The 16,303-nt window shown below is 44.7% G+C and overlaps 1 protein-coding gene across 1 annotated transcript in view; it reads right to left on the bottom strand.

Moving 5' to 3' along the window:
* Positions 1-13,147, bottom strand: part of grin2da (glutamate receptor, ionotropic, N-methyl D-aspartate 2D, a) — a 108,112-nt gene extending 94,965 nt beyond the window's left edge. The window contains exons 1-4 of the mRNA XM_069710362.1: positions 12,918-13,147; positions 10,593-10,730; positions 6,589-6,855; positions 32-219 (exon numbers count right to left, since the gene is read on the bottom strand). Coding sequence (XP_069566463.1) covers positions 32-219; positions 6,589-6,855; positions 10,593-10,730; positions 12,918-13,088 — 764 coding nt within the window. The 5' untranslated portion in view covers positions 13,089-13,147. The remainder of the gene's footprint in view (positions 1-31; positions 220-6,588; positions 6,856-10,592; positions 10,731-12,917) is intronic.
* Positions 13,148-16,303: the final 3,156 nt, after the last annotated feature.

Genomic DNA, 16,303 nt, shown 5'->3' with positions numbered 1-16,303 from the left:
ACACTTAGAAATTCGAAAGGCTGCGTGTTACCTGCGCGGCTCGTCCCTCCAGCCCTGCGGACGGATGGCAAACAAGGCCTTTGGTAGTCCCTCAAGGCCCAACCCAGACAGAGCCGGTCCCACGGCAAACCACATGTGACTGGGCCCGGCCTGACCCGCTGCCCAGGCTGCTCGGAAAATCAGCTCGGCCTCCTCCAGGGAGCAGTACAGCAGACGGACCTGGAGGGGGGAAAAGAGGGAGAGGGGGGGGGGGACATTAATGCAGGAGGTGGATGAAGAGAGGAGGTTTGTCATCTCTTCCACTTCTCAAAAGCAGTTGGAGGCAGGTTTGGGATCCCAGACGAGCCCCCAAATGTCGTAGAGAAACTGCTGTGAACAAACCTGGATTCAAAGAAAGACACAAAACACCTGTTGTGTTTGTCAAAATCATATTAATATTATGTTGATCAGCATAACATGGAGAGGTTTCTACAACCAGCTCAAAGTTAGTGACACAAATACACTTTTTTGTATTTAAACAGAGAATGTACATAGTTTCATGGTCTCATCCTTTCCTCACTATTTACAGAGCAGAAGTCTTTCCAGTGAGCACATCAAACTTTGCAGGGAAGATAATTGTTTCTAATTAAGGACCTGGGCCTCTGACCTTTGACCTCTTCAGGTTACACATGTACACTTCTTCACATTTGCATGTTCCCATAAGAATACCCTTTGACAAAGACAGAAAGTTCCTTTGAGAAATTCATCACAAATGAAGATGAATAGATATTCAGTTATGAACAGTGCGGAAAATGTAAACTTCTTACCACGTTTACTGTCGCTAAGGTAACGAGGACGTAAAGAACCAAGAAAAGTTGCCAGGAAGGAAAGAAAAGAAGCAACGATGAAGTGCCAACGGAGGAAGAGCAGACGGATGGATGTGGAGAACAAAACAGGAAAAAATTTCAATATTTCCACCCCATCTTTCATCCTCTTCATTTCTTGCTGCTCGCTCCCATAATGCCCTTTCATGTTTCCTTTACAATTATAGATTACAGTCATTTATACATCCATATACACTTATACATTAATGCCCTTCTTTATTATTTTTTTTTACTTATTTTTTTAACACAGCGAGCCGCACTTGAAAAATGAGGCCTCTTCGGTCGGCTTGCATTTCCCCTTCATACATTATTAAAGACCGGGAATTGTGAACGGAGGAAAGGGGGAGCGAGATTAGAAAGACAAAGTGAGAGGAAAAAGATGTGGAGCTGGAAGAGTGTGAGACAGAGGCTTTAGTGTGTGTGTGTGTGTGTGTGTGTGTGTGTGTGTGTGTGTGTGTGTGTGTGTGTGTGTGTGTGTGTGTGTGTGTGTGTGTGTGTGTGTGTGTGTGTGTGTGTGTGTGTGTGTGTGTGTGTGTGTGTGTGGTACTTCAGATGACTACTCAGAGGAAGCACTCGAGGAAAATTTTTGCAACACAGTTTTGCGAGACAATTGACGACCTTATGAAGCCGAAATCCGTCAAACACCCGAATGTGTAAAGCTTCGTTAACGCCGGGTGCAGCCAGCAGGAGTGTGTGAGTGTGAGTGTGTGTGTGTGTGTGTGTGTGTGTGTGTGTGTGTGTGTGTGTGTGTGTGTGTGTGTGTGTGTGTGTGTGTGTGTATGCCGCCACATGCCGCACACTCGCGTCGGAGAGTACGGCGAGATGACGCCGATCCCTCCCACTCAGCGGACGGGCGGGCGCGATCCAGGTCGGCGTGCTCGGTCACCTGTCAATCACGTCCTACGAGGAGTCGGTGTATATTTAGACGTCTTCACACACGGCGTCTCTTCAGCCACGAAGCTTGTCGCCCTGCGCGGCTGCAGTTAAACGTCCTCCTCCTCCGATTGTCGGGGCGAGCGAGGCCGATGTTTCCCCTTCCCTTCTTTCCGCCATCCGTCAAGCGGAGGTGTAATTTGTTATAATTTCGAGCCGTCAATCACTTTGTTGGCGCGGGTTTCTCATTTTTCAAACGCCAGACATCTCATTTTGGAAGAAAAACGTCTCATTTAGATTCGCGTGGGTCTTCATATTTTATCGTGACAGAGCTTGACGGCGTCGACGTCGGAGTTCGAACGAAGGAAGTCTCTTTGCAAAACGGACAAACAGAATCATTCGGGTTGAGAAGCAGACTTTCATTTCATTTTGTGCCGCTAAATTTTGTTTTCGTTGAATCGAGTTGAGGTTAAACCTTCAGATTTGATCCCTGACGACCGGCGTCAACGGCCATCTTCGGTTTTTCACATCAGGAGTGTTTGTGCAGCGCTGGTATGGATCAAAGTTAAAGAAAACTTACACGACTGATTCATTTAATGGTCAATAAATTATCCATAATGAAATGAGCCCTTGTATTATTTAGCTGCACTAATTACGTTAGTATATTATACAGTATGTGTGAGTTTATCATGCTGTATAAACAATAGATCAAATGTAAATGTACACAGCTCATTTCTGGAGTGGAATAATCTGGAGTTTATAAATTTGCATTATTGGTCCTGACTGAAATGTGTTTCTGTGCTAAACTATAAAAGCTCGTATTGATTTTCTGGTTAAAATCACAATCTTGTTCCCCTGTTCTTCGATTGGTACTGATTTAAAGAAATCAAGAAAATCCATAATGAACAAGTGACACGTTGAACGGTCAAGATTGATTCAGCATTTTTAGTGCAGACTTCAATGCAGCTGAGGAGGAAGTTATAAACACATCAAGTGATGCGAGGTCGGACGTTAATCACCGAAACCTCAGAAGTTAGCTCGTGTTGCGGTCTGAAAGTCTGAAAGAAACAGCATCGCACTCGTAGTTCCTGTCGGTGCCGTGCTTCGGCTTTCCGTGCATCGCTCCCTCTGTAAGGATTCGGACACACAGTGTCTTGCAGTCTTGGTTACCAGTCGCGACGCCGAGATACAAATCATCGTCAGCTGACGCCTGCGGTTTGCTAATTGACGACGGCAGGCTTCGAAGTAAAATAAATGGCCCGTGCAGCGCTGCAGCCTCCCCGGTGCCGCGGAGATTACGCATAAAAAGACACATAAGATTAATAAGGTTGCGTTCGCCGCGACAGCCGGTTGTCAGGACAGCCAGGAGTGTTTATGTTTGCCGAGCAATTCTTCGGGGGCACCGGAGGCTAATTTCAATTTCAGGTGTAAATGAAATACAGATTGTTCACGTACAGATACCGTCTGCTCGTGATACATGTTAATGTACGATGACAAAGAGGGGGGGAGGGGAGGGGAGGGGGAGGGGGGAGGGGGGAGGGAAGGGGGAGAGCAGCAACGACAAACCTCAGCAGGGAACTGTTCTTTCTGTCTGAATTAGACTCATATCAGCACAGATGAAGCAAATTTAATCAATGACACCAAGTGTGTGTGTGTGTGTGTGTGTGTGTGTGTGTGTGTGTGTGTGTGTGTGTGTGTGTGTGTGTGTGTGTGTGTGTGTGTGTGTGTGTGTGTGTGTGTGTGTGTGTGTGTGTTTTATACTTGAACTCCAGCTGCCGGTGGAAACATTGAGAGGTCGTACCCTTTGGTTTTTCAACAAATGATGAAGCTTCACGGGAGGATTACGTAACGGTTGTTGTCTCGGCTCGTCTAACACACAGACTGTAAATAAAAGTGTTCGTAGCTCATTCGTTCTCATGAAATACGAGGTCAAGACATTTTTTTCCATCAGTTATCTCGGTGCTGTTAGCTAAAGTCACTCCTTCTTATTAGTTTTCTGGAGGTCCATCTGAAAATAATCCCTCATTCATTAGAAAATAAACTTCGGAAAGGTGGGCTTTTTTAGGGGGCGTGTCTGTTTGATTGACAGGCCTGTGGTGCAGTCAGGTTACAGCTATCGGTGGGCGGGACGTAGTATCATATAGTTTACAATTAAATCCACCGCTAGCTCCTCCCCCCAGCCCTGGTATTTCCTCACTCATTGATCACTTATCCAAAGCAGACTGAGGAGCAGTAGAACAGATCAATTTCACCAAGACGGGAACAAATTCAGATGATGTGCACATCATACAGCTGGGGCTGTTTGAGATTCACAAATAGATTAATTGAAACTTGCAAATACACATTCTGCTGCTTGGAGAATTTTGACTACGGTCGTTTGAAGTCATTCCACCAAAATCAGACAGAAGAATTTTTGCAAGTGCAACGAGGCTGTCTGAGCGCAAGAAGGAGGGATTAAACCGGCGCACAGGAAGTCTGAGCACAAGAAGGAGGGATTAAACCGGCGCACAGGAAGTCTGAGCACAAGAAGGAGGGATTAAACCGGCGCACAGGAAGTCTGAGTGCAGACAGTTTTGAAAGACAGCTGAGCAAACCCTCGTGGAGGCAGCAACCGAAGAAAATAACAATGTTAGACGGCGAAAACAAGAAATCATGCTCTCTCTTGACTTATGACATCGATATACTCCCGTAGATTTAGTTTGTATTGTCTTGAAAACATGAGTGACACTTGCAACAATTGCATTTTTAGTAGCGATGAAACGGGGAAAAAAACAACAACCCGAGAGGTGAAAACTTGGAGACGCCCGTTAGGACTTCAACAGGATATCCAGGGTTGATTATGCAAATTCATACTGTGGACTTCCGACAGGAGATCTCCCGTCTTTTCTCAGGTTCTCTCAGGTTGGTGTCTCCTCAAAAAAAGGGATTACTCTTTTACTTTTTCTAAAACTGCCCGATGGTGACTTGGCGGAGATGAGCCAGTTCACACCGCGATAACTTTTCTGTGCAACGTTTCAAAAATACTTTTGTGTGGTCTCCAGTCTTTGGCCTTTCAGAAATGGGGGTAAATACAGAAACAATTACTGGAGCTATTTTCTTTCTTTTTTTTTTCCAAGGACATGCACTCATACTGTTGTTGAAAATACCAAATTTAGATGGATGATAGTGACCCTGGGGCTGGAGGGAGCAATACACAAAGGGCAATATTTCATTGGGAAAATATAGAAAACAAATGAAAAAAAAAAGGAGACATCCTTGGAGACTAACCAAAAATAAAAAAAAAACTGCATCCCTAGCTATTTTATGTTTTCTATTGTTGGTGTGGAAGTGGAAGGTTTTAGCGCGGAGCATTTAAAAATAATTCAGCAGCCGCTGCAGTTATTTTGTCCTCCGCTGACAAAAATATACATTTTAGTTTGAAGTGTCGGCTGAACCTTAAAAACCAATCAGTGCGTTTGAAACCAATTCTGACACCTCGAGCTTTTAAACAACCTTTAAATCAACAGAAAAAAATTACCGTTAGTCAATGTCGCTTTGACTTTTAATGTCCCAACAAAACCACCAGTAAAAACCTTCGAATGTGTCTACTGACCTGCAGCTTGACACTTTATTGTTTGTTTGTTTTTACATCTGGATCCAGATGGTGTGAAATATATTCCACCATTTCTTAAAATATCCTTTAACTGAACGCTCTCGTCTTCTCAACAACAACAACAAAAAAGGAAACGTTTCCACGTGGCCATCCAAAGCCCCGCTCACTCCCTCGCCGTTCCACATTTCACATCATTTTCATCACATTGCATCATGCTCACTGCGGCCTGTATTTTCTTCCTTCCTTTCATTTCGACAAAAGGTCATTTACGCTGACAACGGTAAAAAGATGAGAGCGAGGGCTGAGCATGAACGGGCGCGGAGTAAAATAGAGACACAGAGGAGATGTCGCTCGCGTACAAAGACGACAAGAAAGAAGAAGAAGAAAAAGAAAAGAAGAGATCCAGCGACGCCCAGAAACCTTCTGCCACCTCATCAGATTAGAGACGCCGCTGAGATGGCACTCAGAAGATCGGGCTTTCTCCTGCTCATTTCCTGCTGGCTGCCTTCATGCGCCGCGGCTTCCGTGTTCAGCAGCAGTGTCTTCATTTGTGTTGTCAAAGGTTGGAAAAAAGTTTACTGGCAACGGATCACTGTACCGTCTAATTTCTGAAATCTGTTTCAAGCTGTGCTTTGAGGGCGGCTAACCGACACCCCAGAGTTGTTGTTTTTTAATTTTATTTAGCTTAAAAGGTGTGACCGGAGACGGAGGCTTCTCTTCAGTGAAAAGCTGAATACACCGTCAGTTAACAAGCGCTGAGAAAGTGTTGCGTGTAACGGGCACTTGAAGCCGACCGCTCGTGGTCCGATCTCACCGAGACGCATGTCCACGTGAGGTGGAAACTCGGAAACTTAGTGGTTGTGCCGTTTTCTTTTTTCTACCGGCGTAAAAAAGTTTTGACTTTCAAGGTGAAGCTAGCAGCGGAAATCGGGAGGTCACGGCGGCGACGGAGAAGTTTTTTTTATAAACTGAAGGTTGGTTACGTTCACCATCTGCCTCTTCAAGGCTTTTTTTTTTTTTTTGTACAGATGTCTGTTACCTGAGCCTCGGGCTACACGAGAAGTCATTTCAAGGTAGACAGCTTATCAAGATGAGAGGCAGGTACTGCAGGAACACTCCAGCTTTGCGTTCAATACTGCAGCTTTCACAAAAATATCATTCTGAAACTTGACGTACGTTTTTATCCGTTTACGGACGTGTTCGGCAGGAAATAACAAACGGCACGATTCGAATCGACGTCGGCGTTTGCGATCTCTTTACCTGGGCTTCGTTGTCTTTGAGCAGCCGCTTGGTTCGAGCCCCGCCGGGGTCGTCCGTCACGTTGAGGATCACCACGCTCTTCTTCTCCCAGCCGATGAAAGAACCGTCCGTCATGCCCTCCACCATGGCCAGGAAGTCCTCGTAGCCGTGGTGACGGGTGGTCACGACGGAGAAGGCGGTCCAGTCGTACTCTTCGAGCACCTCGAAGATGACCTCGAGCTGCAGCGAGGTGGAGCAGGTGAACTGGAGGTAGATGGAGCCGCTCTCCTGAAGGCAGGAAGAGAGACGCTGGTCAGAACCATAATAACCTAATAAACCTGAAACTTTTACTACTTGTTCATTTAAAAACTTAAAATCAGTAAAAGTGTGTTTTATCAGCAAAATGTACTCAAAGCATCGAGATAATTCTCCATTAGTTTTATACTATTACGAGGTTTGTAATTAATATTACTGCTGCATTAATGTGCATTTTATCGCTGTATTCATGTAAGACTGCGTTAACGTTAACTATCCTGTTGCTGAGTTTAAGCTACATTTGCAGCGTTTGAACTCACCAAGCTGTTTGTTGTTGTTTTTTTTAAGTTTATTTAGCTTCATAAACAAAACCTTACATTTTTCTGTTAATTAGAAAAAAATTAAATTAAAATATTTGCCTCTGAGATGTCGGGGAGTTGAAATTTAAAGTTGTATAAAATGGAAATACTCAAACAGAATCCAAAGGCCTCCAATATGTACTTGACTACAGCAGTATTTGAGTAAATAGTCTTAGTTAGTAAAGGGATACTGCAGTATTCAGAGTCTCCCTGCAGCAGCTGTCCCAGTTCAGCCTGTCTGCCTGACTTCAGTTTTACTTCTAAAGACGGGAAACAATCTGAGCAGTAACACAGTCCGTCAAAAAAAGAAAAATCCTCGGCTTCTGAATGAGGCTTTCAGAGTCGATGAAAGAAACAATGATGGCCTTCGTCTCTGCGGCTCCTCTCACATTTAATCTGGACAGATGAGCCACTCGCCGGCCTCAAAGAAGAATTCATTTCTATTGGCTTCGTTTGTCTTTCTGCTAAAACGAGAACAAAGTGTCAGGATGGTGAAATCCATTTAGTTTGGAGGTTTTGAATGAATGTGAGCTGGGAAATAAAGGAAAGGATGTCAGTGTGCAAGTCTTCAAGCTTCTTCTTTTTTTGTGCTACTGTTCGATGCTCTCATAGCCGCTGTTAACGACAACTATTTAACTCTTTCTCCACATTAAACAAAGAGGCAGAGGGCATGTGTTTAAATTAATCATCAAGGCTCTGTGTGTACACGTGGATGATCAAAGGGGAAACTTCAGGGAGCGTCGCTCGGCCCTCCCGTGCTGCCGGGGCTCACCTCGGGGTTACGCTGCACCGAACTGGGTCAAATATCAAACCGGCAGCCTGATTCATGATGTAAGCCCGTCTGCTCTCCTTAACCCAGCTGAGAACGGGCTGCGCAGGAGGGAACGTGCTTTGAGCGAGCGCCGCCGCTCTACCATGAAACATAAATCAAAACTTTCGTCGTCCCCTCGGAAGCTGCAGCTGAAAGAAAAATAAAATACTCGGCGAGCGCGCTTGCCGTGGGAGCGCCCGGCGGAAAACGATGGCGTCCCACGACTCAGCTTCAGGAGCAGTATTGACACAAGCTTGATTGATTTCTGATGTGTATCGGGGAAGACGCATGACTTCGGTGTCCCAGAGGCAATTGAAGACCTGATTAGAGTTTAGTTAGAAGACATTTCTCAAATGCAAAGCTATTCTCAAGGAACAAAATGCCCATTTGTTGTGTTAAATCCCAGTTGTCGGGGTCAAAGAAGAAGAAGTGTGAGAAGTGTGAGTAAAATGTGATGTAATCCCAGAGGAAAAAGCAGGAAATAAACTAAATAACTCATAAACCTTTTTATCCACTTTCTAAAAAACACAGCTGCTGTCACTGAAACTAAATATATTCTCTATATTAGTTGGTTTTTGTTTGCTACCCGAAAGGGCAAATAATCACATGGAACAAGAGGAATCTGTAGTTTCACTCATTGGGAGCTTAACTTGGATAATTAAAATACAAACATCTCATCTTCTCTCAGACGTTCAGCTTCTCTTGGATTACGAAACCAGAAGTTTAAGTGCGAACTCGGAAAGGTCAGTAACTCTATAAATAAGAATATGTTCATATAAGTCAGTGCAAATATCAAAGTAGAGTCATGAGCACACAGTGTTGAAGGAATGGAATCAAACGCTCTTTACCGAGTCTAATAAGTAAAAAGTAGCTCTGAGACTTCACCTGTTGCCATAAACACAGCAGTGAATGCTTTCAGATGCTGACAGGTCAGAGTCAAGCTTAGTGTGATGCAGCAACTTACATCTGAAATAATATTCATGCCAAAACTCAAAATAACTTCATCCTACTGGGAAGACGATCCATTTAAACCTGGAAGTACCGCCTGGTGCTTGTATCCTCCGCTAACCACTGGAGTTGTAGTTCACCTGTAGTTCGTGTAAACACGTTTGTGCCACATTTGTATAGATTTCCTCAAAGCGTTCCTGAGATGTCATTCATGGTGGGAAACGGATGTGAACTTTAATCTTTGACCACCAAAACCTTATCAGTTCATACTTCAGTTAAATTGACCATTTGGGACAAATTTAAAGAAATTCCCTCCAGACGTTGCTGAAATATCACGTTCACAAACATAAACCAGTATGATCTGATCTTTGACCACCGAAAATCGTATCAGCTGATCGTTGGTACCGAGTGATTGGTTCTGCCAAGTTTGAAGAAATTCCCTCTAAGCGGTCCTGAGATATTGCATTCACGAGAGGGAGGGGACAAGAGGTCTTGAACTTTGACCTTTGACCCACCAAACTCTAATCAGTTCATCGTTGAGGTCGAGTGTACGATTGTGTTGCATTGGAAGAAATCCCATTGCGGCGTTCTTGAGATATCATGTTGACGTGCACGTGTACAAAGGAGGGCACGGTGACCTTGACCTTTGACCCCTGAAATCTAATCACTTCCTTCTTGTTATCAAGTGAATGTTTCTGCCAAATTTAAAGATATTCCCTCAAGGAAGCGTTCTTGAGATATCGCGTTCACAACGAGGTCACAGCGGCCACCGTGATCGACAGATTCGCAGGTAAAAGCCGTCAGAACAATTCAAACCGATAACTCGATGAGGATTAATACGGGCGGCAATAAAAAAAAACAACTAAAAACCTTTAGTAAGGCTCTTCCCAGCTGCGTTGCTCACCGGACCACATTTCCTCAGCAGCGGTGACAGAACTGGAGCAATGCTGACAAACTTTTTAATTTCCCTCCTCCGACGAGGTCGGAGCTTCACGTTCTCCGAGACGTTCGGCATTTGGGAAAAAAAATAACGGCGGCGTACGACCGCCAGAAGTCAAACACCTGCGACACTCGGGGTTGACGGGCAAAGCGATAAAGCTACGAGTGCATCAATAAGACAAACGGACCAAAGATTTTAAAAGTAGCAAAAAAGCTGTGAAGTAATAATGAAGTCGTTTTGATTACGATGTTTTTCATTCGACGTCATTAAATGGGAAAACATCGACGCTAAACTTGAGAAAATCTGCCGACAGCGGCGAGGAAGCAATTGGAGAGTTTTTAATGTATATTCAAAGGCATAATGTTACGTCTAAACACTTTTGTTGAAATTGTATGTAATTAAAATGAATACTTCATTATTTTTTCATATGGTCGAGAATATAGTTTTTGCAGAAATAACCAGATATATTGTGATATTAATTTTGGGCCGTAAGTGCAATTGAATGGCATCCTAAACTCCTCTCAGATTATTTTAAGATCCCAGAAATTCCCGGTCGGCCCGATCTCCAGAGATCCAGATGTGTGACTTCATTATTTCTTAGAGTCTGTGCTTCGTCTTGGAAGCTGCTCCTCGCTTTCCTTCAAATGAAATGAACAAAGTCGATGATGCAACGTTGGGTAATCCATTATTCTTTTTTTTTTTTTTTTTTTACCTGTTGCTCTCGTCCCAGGCTGGCTCCTCCCCCGACGGCAACCACGGGAACGCCCGTCTGGGCGGAGACGAACTCCAGCATCGGGGCCAGAGGAGCGCGGTTGGGCGGCGGCGGCCTCTCCTCCTCGAACACCAAACCCTGGGAAATATAAAAGCGAAGGTGGAACATCAGAAAGAAAAAAAAAGAAAAAAAAGGCCGTTACATCATCCTCATTGAGACGCAAAGTACACCAGCGTCTCCCCCGCTGATTTATTCATCGGAGCTGCAGCTGCTTTTATTCTCATGCACCAAAACACGCTGAAACAATAAGTACATGTACATGCCGCTCGCTAGAATATGACCTGTTGTTTGCTTATAATGCTGAAAGGCATCTCGGAAAAAGAAAAAATTGGTTAATGAAAGAGCTTTCGGAGGTTTAAAAAAAAAGAAGAAATAAAATGAAACTGCTCTGCTGGTCTGCCCGGCGATCGATGCACACGGAGATACGATCAGAGGTTAGTCCCTGCATGTCGTACCCGTTCAGCTTTAAGCTGCTTCACAACCACAGAAACAACAGATAAGCTGTCGGCTTAGCGGGCCACCTCGGGCTCCCGCTGGGCTCGGCAACAGGCGGTTGCTACGTGATGAACGGCGGGCTGCAAAGGAGTCACGTTTGGTAGGAACGTCCTGTAAAATGGGGTTTTCTCGGGGCCCGAGCACCGAGTGGTCCGAAGGCCCTTTTTAAAGATAGAGCAAGTATTTTATTGTTTTCTTCTGACTAAAGAGTAGGCGGCTTTAACATAGTAAGAAACTCATGAAACTTGGCATTTTGAGCGTCTTGCCATGAAGCTACAAGTTGCTGCAATTTGTATGTACATTGTCCGATCTTCGTCAGACTTTACATGTTTGATAAAACTCCCACACTGAAGACATCTGCATGGTCATATTCAGTCATAGTCATAGCGCCACCTGCTGGCAACAGGAAATGACACGTTGACCCAGGAAGTTGTTGTTTAGGGTCCAAGGACGTTCGAAACCTCACGAAACGCGACACATGCATCAGGCGTGGTGAACACCACGGCAGCGCAGCCCCCCCCCCCGACCTGCTGGTTCCCCGACGGACACAAGTGCGAGGGGCCCGCATAGCACTGCTTGCAGTTTTTAATTTTGTACTACCTTTAATATATACCTGTCAGCTTGGTAATGGATTCAGGATAAATGCATGAATTTTCTGGCAACTGCCTTTACTTTACATGATGATACGAGGTGGTGCGATGGTGATTTCGAGGCTGGCGGCTTGATGAATTAACACTTGTTTTCTTGTAGCGATTCAGAGGGAGCAAATTGAAGCAAAGTGTAGCTGACAGCTCAATTCTCAGAGGGGAGCATTTGATATGCAAATGACTTGCAGACAGGACCTGGAAATAAGATAGCAAGTGTAACTTAAAAGAGTTAATATCATTCTGGATCGGAGACGTTTATAACAAGACACCTGCCACCGTTCTGACACGAAAACAAGGAGAGAGATAGACAGCGAGACACAAAGACATGCTTTATGCATTTCTCTGAAGATGAGTGAATGACTTTATGAGTAAATGAGTCAACAGTGTTGCATGCAGCATGTTTATTACCACGGTTGGTATGATCACGAGCAGCTCTCAACATGTCAACTCAGCTCTGCTCCACGTTGCACGTGGCAGCTGGCCAGATGTGCACACGAAATTATGCAACACCAGGAAATACCTTTGAGGATAGACTGTCAGAAAGTGTGACCTTAATTGGTCATTTCAATGTAATGAATCCTTGTTAAGTCTAATAGTTATGATCAAGAAACCTTCACTGATATAGAATTATGTGAACATAATACAGATCCATATAGTGAAGCAGCGGTCTCCAACCTCCAGCTCCAGCTGACCCGGTTCTGAGTAGATCGTGGAAGGTCCGAATTATCTATCTATTTATATTTTATTGTCTGAGATAATGACTCTATCAACGTGATCGATTAACGAGTGGAAAATCTCCCCATCGCTCCCTCCCTCAGGCAGCAGAAGGTTTAAGCTCCGCCCACAGAGAGACACACAGAGATCAGAGGACAGAAACACAGCAGAGACTTTCACACTGAGCTGGAAGCAAACGGCCGCTCAGAAATGAGGTAAATACCAAAAACGCAATATTTTCATCTGGACCGCAGCAGAGTGGGCGGAGCTATAAAGAGAGTCTGTGATCTTTTTTAAATGCTCTTCGAACACCCGTCAGACAGTCGAAAATCACACATTTTTGAAGACACGTATGAGTTGCGGTCGTGGCGACGTGCCGGGTGGTGTTGCTGTGTACGTGTGTGTGTACCTGCAGTGGTGTGGTGGCCAGCAGCTCACACAGCTGCAGCAGCAGGGTGCCCGGGCTGCTCTCGTTCACCGCCAGGTAGATGACGTTGGCCTGACCCGACGGCGTCATCACCGTCTCCCCCACGAGCGCCGCCAGCGACAGGTACGACGAGGAGGAGGAAAAAGAGGCCATCGCAGCCAGGCCCGCCAATGAAGCTGTATCCGTTACTCCCCTTCCTCCTCCTCCTCCTCCTCCTCCACCTCCTCCGCCTCCTCCACCGCCTCCTCCGCCTCCTCCACCACCACCACCACCACCCGGACCGTTTCCCGGACCGGACCCCGGCCCCGGCTCGCCGACCCCCGCGCCTCCCACCACCGCCGTCTCCGGGAGCAGGGAGGAGCCCGAGTGGACCACGGCGATGTTGACGCCACCCGAGTCCCTCTCTCTCTCCCGGGGCCGGAGCAGCAGGGGGGGCGAGGGGCGCGCGGGCCCCGTGCAGGCCAGGACAGCCAACAGCAGTGAGAGGGCAGGCCTCGGGGCCACCATGGGGTAAAGGGAGGGCCAGTGGCAGCTGTCGGATGGGGGGGTTGAGGCCGGGAGGGATTGGAGGGATTTTGGGGATAGCGGGCGACGTCTCTAGAGGAGGAGGGAAGGTGGTGGTGGGGGAGGAGCTTCACCTGATGAGGAGAGGAGACCCTGGGGAGGAAACAAGAGAGGAGAGGAGGATTTATAAAAAAAAATTTTTTTAAAAAAGGTGCCATCGTTCTGCTGTCGTACGTCTTCTCCAACCGTACGACGAGTTCCAAATAGTCGCTTATTATTCTTTGTAATTTATACGGTACGTATTAACGCGGTATCTCGAGTGGGACGCTTGATTTATGTGGGCGTCGTGAAGCGCTCATTCTCCAGTAAACAATGTAAATAAATGACACACACTGCACCTGCTCATCCTTGTTATTTTATTGCTCCCACTCAGCACGTCGGGGAACACAAGACGGATTTCAGCCGGGGGAGAAGCTGCACTTTCTCTGCCGACACTGTTTACATTCCTTACTGCCATGTTCCCGCTGACATTTAGGATTTAATGGGGCAAATATAAAAGTTTACAGATAAGGATTTGCTGGAGTGAGATAAAAAACAACAACAACAACAACAACTCCAGAGTCATTACATTTTATAAGGAAAAATGTCTTTTAAATCAAAACGAGGATCTGGTGGATTAGTGCTTTAAATTCAAGATGAGTTTCAAATCTGAAGGAGGGAGGGTGGGGGGAGGTACAATCATACCCGAGTAACTCCAGAGAAAATCTCATTAAAACAAACTGATGAGCAGTAAATCCTTGGTAAAAACAAAAAGCATTAGTTTGTGCGGGCCAATGAGACGAAGGTCAGGTTCCTGGAAGAGAGGTGCATCACTTCCTTTAAATTTATTTTTAAATTTAATTTTCCTCAAACTGAATAAATACAGAACATAGAAACATTAAACTGCTCAGCTAGCTCAGTCTGGTTGGAACAAAGATATCTGATGAACAAAGATATCTGATGAAAAAACGATATCCATGACCTCGTGTGTTTTTGTGTCGTGTTCAAACCAAACCGGTCCAGCTAGCCACCGCTAGGATTGTACGTGCGTGACTATCTGTGGTGTTACAGTACGGGTGCTCGGAGCGACCAAAAAGGACCAAAAAAGTCCAGATTTGACCAAATGGGTCATTTAATAGAACTATATCAAGTAGAAACTACATTATATTACATGTTATATGGAATTCAATTCTAATTCTATGTTCCCATTGAGATGTTGATATTTTCTAGTAATGAGCAGGGTGTGATGTCATGATAATTTGTTCCAAATGTGCACTTGACCAATCAGATCTCTGGGTCAGAACTACTTGTTGTGTAATGTGCGTTGGAAGAATAAATACAATATCAGTTAATATATACAGTTCAGTTAACGAATTAATTGACCGTGATTAAAGCACAGGCGATGCTAGCGTGTTGGATTGACACTGAAAAACATGAACTCCTCCTGGTTTAAAGAATTCAGACATAGTGACGTCTTGTAGCTAAAAAAAACAAAAAAATCAGCAGAAGAATGAAAACAAAAAAAAAAGAAAGCACAGTATGGGGGTCAGGTCTTTTCCTCCGAGGCAGGAAGTTTGGAGGACTGGTTTTCATCTCCGACAATATTACTTTTTTTTTCCACAGTGCAGCTCAGACTGAAGTTTTGAGGGCCCGTGGACGGGCCCGGAGGACCCGGCAAGAGCAGGACCGCCGAGAATCACCAGAGAGCACAAGCAGAATAAGGAAACAGAGAAATACCTGCAGATGACAAACAAAAAGGTGGAGAACGAACCGAGGTTGATGAAATGAGGAAGCTGTGTAGCAGAAGGCTGTGAAATAAGAGCTGTGATGAGGGTGAGAAGGAAAGACGGGAGAGGATGTGAGGAAATGTGAGAGCTGTGTGCTACACAGACAGATAAGGGAGCAGCAACGCATCGAAATCTGAACAACGAGCTGAATTCTACAGTATTTAACGATTTCTGGCCACGGAGAGCAGTTTGTGCACATTTTTACAAAGTGGCCAAAGTCCAAATACTCGAAAGTGGAGTTGAAATATCACAAGATCTAAAACCACGATGAAGACATTACAGCGGCTAAATCCCTCCACAGCTGCCCTGTGGGCTCTGTGTTGGACTATTTCTGGACAGGAATTCTTCCGGGACGGTACGATTCTTTTCTTCGCATTTGATGTTTTGATTTCATGTGAAATCCACATTATCACAGAGACAAATCAATAAACGTGTGAATTGTTTGGCTTCAATAAATCAAATGTTGTTTTAAAATTAATCATCTGTCCCTTTATTAAACAAATAAATGACTATTTTGCAAAAACACCATCATTACGTGACACAATTTCAAATCAACCTCTATGCAGATGATGCTCTCATTCTGGTTTAGAAAATTGTTTGATTGGCATGTTGTTTGAGGCGTCATTTAAAATGTGTGCATTGCAGTCTCTATACAGTAAAGCCAATATTGATTTGTGGTGTTTTGTAAGCCCGGTGTGGCCTGTCTATATTTATACGCCTTACGTAATAGTTTGAGTCTAGGCGATCTAAATCTTTAATCAGTTATTTCAACAAGTTATTTTTTTATTTTTGCCCTGACATCAAGGGGGGAAAAACAATTTCATCTTATGAAATTCGTCTGTTTTTACATTTATCTACATATAAAATATTGTTAGTGGACAACATGCTCTACAATCTGAGCCACAGCCTGAGCCAGGAATCGGTGGAGACCAAAATCAGAGCGAAAAGAAAATGAATACTAGATTGGTGAATGATAGTTTCTCATCTCTTTCATGTGATTGGACATCGCAAGTCTCATGATTTCCAAAACATCTCATA

This window comes from Brachyistius frenatus, unplaced genomic scaffold, assembly GCF_029030835.1.
Source record: "Brachyistius frenatus isolate BFR_SWC_R1_liver_20210118 unplaced genomic scaffold, ASM2903083v1 Contig_91, whole genome shotgun sequence".
NCBI lineage: Eukaryota > Metazoa > Chordata > Actinopteri > Embiotocidae > Brachyistius > Brachyistius frenatus.
The sequence above is the reverse complement of the archived record's forward strand: the minus strand, read 5'-3'. Positions and strand labels throughout refer to the sequence as shown.